The sequence below is a fragment of the Triticum aestivum genome, chromosome 1B, assembly GCF_018294505.1.
Source record: "Triticum aestivum cultivar Chinese Spring chromosome 1B, IWGSC CS RefSeq v2.1, whole genome shotgun sequence".
Classification (NCBI taxonomy): Eukaryota; Viridiplantae; Streptophyta; class Magnoliopsida; order Poales; family Poaceae; genus Triticum; species Triticum aestivum.
In genome coordinates this window covers 120,900,701-120,907,955 of record NC_057795.1, presented here as the reverse complement: position 1 = coordinate 120,907,955, position 7,255 = coordinate 120,900,701, and the positions used below count along the sequence as shown (strand labels likewise).

Sequence of the window (7,255 nt, the reverse complement as noted above, 5' to 3'; positions counted from 1 at the left end):
TTCAGATATATACAAAAAATATACAATGTCTATGAAAACAAAAGACATCAAAAACATATATGTGAAAAAAATGTGAATCATGTTTTTTAAATATATTAAACATGTATTAAATCTATTGTTGACATATATGAAAAATGTATGATGTGTATGAAGAAACATCATAATATTTTTTTTATGTATATGAAAAATGTTAAACCTATATTAACAAACGTTTTAGCTGTATGGAGGGAGTACATGATTTTTAAAAATAATCTAAAACATGCGTTAAACTAATGAGCAATTTTTTATATTAGTCAACTTTGTAAAGTTCATGAACACTATTTTAAAATTCCTGAATAATTCTACATGGGATTTTATATATAAATTTACAAACATTTACAAATAGTGATTTTTAAAAACTTACTAAACATTTTTTGAAGTCATGAGAATGTTTTTATGCTTTTGAACAATTTTCAGTTCCTGAAAGTTTAAGTTGCAACACCCCTATATATAGACGAGGAGCCGAGGTAGTCAGGACCTTTATTGTATAAGGGTATATCCCGTTGTTTTCCATGGACAAACGGATCTTCACGCACGAAACTTGTCTGCTCAAGACTCAACATCACTCACTCGCAAAAGAAAAAGACTCAACATCACTTGCTTTATTTGAGATAAAAGGTATCTTACAATACTCTTGCCAAGACTCTTGTGCCATTATGGCCCTAGCTTGATAATGGCGAGCTGGGGGGCTCTTTCCAGCATGCTACACACCTGCATCCTCCGGGAACACACTCAGCATTCTTGCCACCATTGTTCCTACACCATGTCGTGCAATTGGCGCGATCGCACGGCAACGGGCCCGTTCCAATCTCAGGGCCGCAATGCACTTCCCCCTCAATGGTTGCCATGTCTATGGACACCGAAAGAAAAAAAAAAGGTTAGGATAGAGTAATTGCCGCATGTAATATGTATACTATTATGCTCACATATTAATCTTACCCGATGATAGCACCATGAGGGCAAGACCCAAGAGCAGAATTTGTGTGGTCCTCATTTCTTTTATTCTTACAACACTTGGGAGTTTGGACTATATGTTGCTCTACGAATTCATATGTGTTTGGGTCATGCAAATGGAGTCTTTTATAGAGGATGTGTACCATTAAAACATACACGATGATAAGGACACATTAATTAGTTGTACCAAACTTGGAACAAATACATTAATTGCATTTAGATAAGAGCAGGCTTGTGCTAATTAATCTTGAATGTCCATTTAGGAATGCCAAAATTAGATTCAAAGTGCATGATTGGTGAGCACTCTATGTACGTCAAGTTATGGTTCTTTTTGTGAGGAGGGTTTATGTCACAAATACTTATCCCTTGCAAGTATATGTTAATGCTCTTTTTTACCTCTATATTAAAGCTCTTTAATAGTACCTAAGATATATTCCAATGGAAGACTCTAAATTTCAGTAATATGTTGTAGATGGATCTTTGAGGCTTAGATTTAGACTAGGACACAACTCTAAAACATTTAAGGGGTGTGTCACGGGGTGCTCCATATAACTACTGCAAGTAAGCTAACGAGTGACAGGCAAAACACGCAACCAGCGAAGGCCCCGTCACTTATACAACGCCAGTTCTACAAAAATATACCAGTGAAGGATATAAGAAAGCCCGTCAACCCACCACACATCCCATCGGTCAACTTTGTTTAGTGTGCAAATTAAACAAAAAGTTTTCTCATAGTGCATAATTAAAATATTGTCTTTATCGCCGAAGGATATTACGGTGACCTCATTGGCCTTGCCCTTCGTCATGGTATTGGTAGACTTAGTGACAGTGACTATGGTGTCCAATTGGACGAAGAGCTCATGCATCCAATTCCCCTTTGCTGCGTAGGCGTCCCTTGTCGTATCTTCGACATCTGCTGGTGCATTCAACCCCTATAAAAAGCATGAAAATTGGAATTATCTTAGAATCTGGGCCAAAAGTTCAAGGCACAAACTATTTTGACACCCATCAAAAGCACCAAAATTTCACAAACTGGTTGATACCTCGCATGTTGCTGACGGAATTGCTTACAATATATTTCAATTTAATTTCATTCTATGATAGATGAATATTGCCATTGAATATATGATATATATATATATATATATATATATATATATAGACACACACATAAACACTATTCTGATCACGGGATCAGAATAATATTCTGATCACAACATGAACTTCCCGAGTAACGCGCCTGACCTTTCCTGAGTAGTAGGTTGAACTTCAGCTAAAAGGTGTCCAAATGGGGCGTGTGATATACCGTTGAAAAGCTAAGGACACCAGTATCATGACCCAAGTTAAATTTTTGGCAAAATTTAAGCGGTTTAAGAGCAGTTTTGAAAATCGTTTTTTCTTCATACGAAAAACATGAATTGTATTTTCGAGCGCATTTCTAAACTGTTTATTGGAATGACTTAAATAATATGGCGTTGGAAAGTTGCTGCAAAACCGCTCCTTCGACATGTTGAAAGTTTTCTCTAATTCCCTATGAATAAATAGTAATTTGGAAAATCATAAAATTTCGTAAACCAAACAGCCGAGTTCATATTTTCAATTTAATTTCTAAACGGCTAATCCAATTGAGGCAAATTATATGGCGTTGGAAAGCTTGTGAAAATGCGCTACTTTTTCATGTTGAAAGTGTTTTCTAATTTTGAATGGTTTAAAACTAATTTAGAAAACGATACAAATTCCACCGAGTTCGTATTTTCAAGATAATTTTTAACCGTATGTCCGAATATAACAAATGATACAACGTTGGAAAGCTTGAGGAAATGCGAAACTTTCTCCTATATATTGTTTCTCCCAATTCCTTACGGTTTTAAGTTAATTTTTAAAATGGCTAAAAACGTATTTTTTAAATAATTTCTACAAACTTTATCGGAATGGGGCAAATAATATACCGCTGAAAAGCTACGGAAAATGCGAAACTTTTTCATGTTGATGGTTTTCTCTGATTCCTAGCCATTTTTAAGTAATTTCAAAAATAGCAAGATCATGCATTCTACCTTTATCGCGAAATGAATTCTTCAAAATTGCACCGCGTGAAGAACTTGAACTTCTCGGCATGTCTACCTAAACTTCACTCTGTTTTTCACGTGTTTTTTTCTGCTCATAGATCTCCATCCACTGCTCGTAGCTGTCCATCCACTCACCAGAATTGAGCAAATGATATCTAGATCGAAAGTTGTTGTAAACACACAACTTTCCTGTGTTGATCATTTTGTCATACTTGCGACGGTTTTAAAAGTTTTTCATCTGAAATTCATTTAGTGTAGTAGTTGAACTTCCTGCTGTTTTCATGTTGAACTTCTGTGACGTATTTTCGTTTCTAATTTTCTCATTCATTCTTTAGTGTTACACAAATGAAATTCCTTTTGTACAAACCACTCTCACAATATTTTTTTAAACTTTCTCTGGCTGAGGACTTGAACTTCTAGCGGAATATTTTTTGACTTCGCTTTTTTATTCAACCTTTTCTCATATGAAACACAGGCCATGTAGTACGTGAACTTCTAGTTGTTATCTATTTGAACTGCTCTTTACTTGTTTCTTTGCCCTAACTCCTAAAGCACTCTTCAAAATTGGGCATGTAAATCCTAGGTTTTTATAATATCTGAACTTCTCTGTTTTTATAATCTGAACTTCATAGTTTTATTCTTTTAAAATGAAATTATTGATTTTCTTTTTAAAATTGAATTGCTCCAAAATAATTTTAGATGCAACAACAAGACGCTACCCTTTAGCAACAAAAATGAAATCTAAAGTTTTATAGACATCAAACCGCTCCATTTTCGCAATTTTTGGATCTCTTTGTGTATTTTTAGAAATGGGAAAAATTGGAGTTTTTTAATAAATGACGAACTTCTTCATTATTTCAAACTGAACTTCTTCGTTTATCCGTTAGTAACAGGAATTTTTTGAGTTTTTGTAATAAATATCGAACTGCTCCGCTTTTTTAAATTGAACTTCTTGGATTATTATTTAGTAACAAGGAAAATCTGGGTGTTTCATCTACATTGAACTATTCTATTTTTAAAATTGAACTTCCTGATTGTTTCAATTTGGACTTCTTGGACTTTGTAATAAACATCCAATCTTGGTGTTATTCATTTGCGACAAAAAAAATCTTACTTTTGTAATAAACATCGTACAACTTCTTAATTATTTCGAACTGAACTTCTTGGTTTGTTCGCGTTTTTTTGGTTTTGAAATGAGATTTTAATTTTTTTATGAACTTTAAACCGCTCTGTTAATTTAATTTGAACTTCTTGTTTTTTTTTGCAAAATAGAAAACAATTCCATTTATAAAAGTTCATTTTTTATTTTTGAACTTCCTTGTTTTCTGGAATCATTTAATTTTCGTGTTTTTAAACCTTGTACTTCTCTGTTATTGTAGTTGGACCTTCTTAATTTTTTTTAATTTTTAGCAATAACTTTTAATTTGTTATTTAAAAGGAAAAATTCAAACGGACACCGATCAACCCCATTTTCTAAATTTGAACTTCAAGGTTTTTATGTGGATACGGGTAAAATCCGTTTTTATTAAATAGTGAACTTCTCTATTTTTCAATTTGGACTTTCTTGGTTTTTCAGTTTGAACTTCTTCGTTTTTAGTTTTTTAAAAACAGAAAACATGATTATTATTTTTAATTTGGATTTTCTTGGTTTTTCAATTTGAACTTTGTTTTTAGTTTTTTAGAAACGAAAAACATTATTTTTTATTTGGACTCCATGTGTAAGTCATGATGATTCTTGTAAATCATGGCGGTACGTGACAAGATTTCATTTCAAAGTAAAACAGAGCAAACAACACAGAAGGAAACCGGACACGAAGACACAGAGCTTAAAACCATACACATCCACAGGGGTATGTTACATTCCAGTCACATCACTTCACTCACACAGAGGAAGTTGATAATTATTCACGACCCATCTACTAGCAAAAATTGGCGACAAACCCAAACCTATCTCAAAGTTTCCATATAACGTTCCAGCGTTACACCAATTTGAGATCCCAAAGAAAAGGGCACGCAGCAAGCTGATAGGCGAAACCAAATCAACCTATGCCTCGTCAAGGGCGAGAACTCCTGGGAGGGGCTTGCCTTCCACCTGCTCCAAGCTCGCGCCACCACCGGTCTAAATGTGGCTCATATTGTCGGCCAGCCCAGCCTTCTCAACAGCAGCAACAGAGTCACCTCCACCGATGATGGTCGTCACACCCTTCCCAGTAAGCTCAGCCAACTGCTTCGCGATTGCCTGAGACAATGACAGCTGTAATTAGCAACAACAACAAATACGAGAAAGATGAATGTACGTTATGTGATATATGTTGTACTAACATCAGTGCCTGCGGAAAACTTCTCAAACTCGAAGACTCCCATAGGACCGTTCCAGATAACAGTCTTGGCGGTGTCCAAGGCTTCGGCGAAAGTCTTGATGCAATCTGGGCCAACATCGAGACCCATCCAACCATCAGGGATAGCAGTGGCAGGAACAATCTGTAAAATAGTGTTCAAGGGTGAGCATCAGCAGGTAAACAGCTTGTCATGTTCTGGTGCAAAATGTCAGCTGAATTACAACATGGCCCATGTACAGAGCAACAAATCAGAGCAAGTGAAAAACAGAAAAATTGGAGGATTTTTTCCCAGTTATTCTTTGCAAAACTCTGAACATCACCAACACGCCATGAAAAACCAATCAACCACTATATGATTCAGGATACATGTGTACAGATTCCACTCTAGTTGAGAGATAGAACAAGGAGCCGCTAGCTCCAGCATGGGGGGCAGTGAGCAGGCAAAGAAGAGGCATGACGTACCCAGCGGCACTGCACATCAGGATTTATTGAATGAGTAGCGCAATACACACCTTGGCGACCTGTCGCTGGACAGTGAGTTGCCACGACGGATGTGCAACGCGCAGGCGTGCGTATTGCTGTAGTAGAAGAAGGGGAGTAGAAGAACTAGAACTGCCACCCCCGTCAACCACCCCGATCCCCATGTACAGCATCGTGCTCGCCCTGCTCCAATTCGCGCCCTAGTCCACGATCTCCGCTACCAGCCCGGACGTGATGTGGCAATAGCCCCGTCAGCCATGCGGTAGCAGCGTACTGGTGACGACGGGCAAAGGTGTGCGGCGAGCCAGGCATGACGCGGGTGTGGAGGGGTGGGAGCGGCTGCTCCATGGATGAACCATCTCGGGAAGGTCAAGGTTGCCCTTGTGAGATGGTCAATGTGGCCGGCCAGGATGGCGCTTGTGTGGATCCCGGGCGACGTGGTGAGGCCGCGGCCGGCATCGGCTCCGGCGAGGATGGAGGGCATGCATGGACGAAAAGGCAGTGGGCAGGGGAGCTCCACCGCTGCGCAGCTTTCGGATGTTCCTCGGGGTGGCGGTTCCGTGTTCGTCTCCAGGGCGGCGGCGAGCGGAGGAGCGCCGAGGCTGCCGCGGCTAGCTCCGCCGGTGGGATCCGGTAGGAGGTGGAGGCGCCCGGGGTTTGCGGGGGCGGCGGCGCGCGGGGTTGCTCGGTGGAGGCGGCCGGGGCGCGGGGTTGGCCGGTGGAGGTGGGGCACGGGGTTGGGCGGCGGCGGCGCCGGTGGAGGCGGGGTGCGGGGTTGGTCGGGGAGGGGAAGTGGTGGGCGTGGGGCGTGACTTTTTTTCTCATCTGCGAGTTCGGGAAGTTTCGGAAGGAAGCCGTCGGGCCCTTATAAGGCTGACTGTGGTTCAAATAACTATTCTAATACCATGATTAAAATAGTGTTACTCTCTCTATATATATATCTGTGTGTGTAAGATTTATTTTGTTGTATAATTGTATAGCTGTAAATGTTTATTAAATATAGGTAACATAATAGAATGGAAATAATTTTCCCATGCATGATTGCATGGGTCCTTTTTATGCATGATTCTGTGTTGATGTGACATTTTAGCTTAGTGGAGATCACCTTTTCATTTACTTACGGATGATTTCTTGATTCCAGCGATAAACAGCTCAAAGGAAATAAAAAGAATAAGAATTGATCATCCAGAAAGTTAGACAAAATTTTGGTTAGCAAAGTCTGGGAGCTTGCTTTTCCACTTGCTATTGTTCATAAACTTCCTAGGGAAAATTTTGACCACAACCCTTTTATTGTTAGACACAATGATAACTCACCGCCTAATAATAATGAGTTTAGATTTAATGTTGCTTCGTTGAAAGAAACTATTTTTTATGAGG

The 7,255-nt window shown here is 38.9% G+C and overlaps 1 protein-coding gene and 1 long non-coding RNA gene across 2 annotated transcripts; both read right to left on the bottom strand.

Annotated features, from left to right (window-relative positions):
- Window positions 1-622: 622 nt before the first annotated feature.
- On the bottom strand, window positions 623-1,077 carry LOC123087988 (uncharacterized). Its single transcript, XR_006441637.1, has 2 exons — window positions 979-1,077; window positions 623-889 (listed from the first exon to the last, which is right to left on the bottom strand). It is a non-coding gene; the product is annotated as an uncharacterized lncRNA (long non-coding RNA).
- A 3,790-nt stretch (window positions 1,078-4,867) lies between these two features.
- On the bottom strand, window positions 4,868-6,597 carry LOC123087980 (phosphoglycerate kinase, cytosolic-like). The gene is made up of 3 exons (XM_044510115.1): window positions 5,911-6,597; window positions 5,382-5,540; window positions 4,868-5,298 (listed from the first exon to the last, which is right to left on the bottom strand). The coding sequence occupies exons 1-3, from the start codon at window positions 6,049-6,051 to the stop codon at window positions 5,179-5,181; spliced, it is 420 nt and encodes a 139-aa protein (XP_044366050.1). The 5' UTR covers window positions 6,052-6,597; the 3' UTR covers window positions 4,868-5,178.
- Window positions 6,598-7,255: the final 658 nt, after the last annotated feature.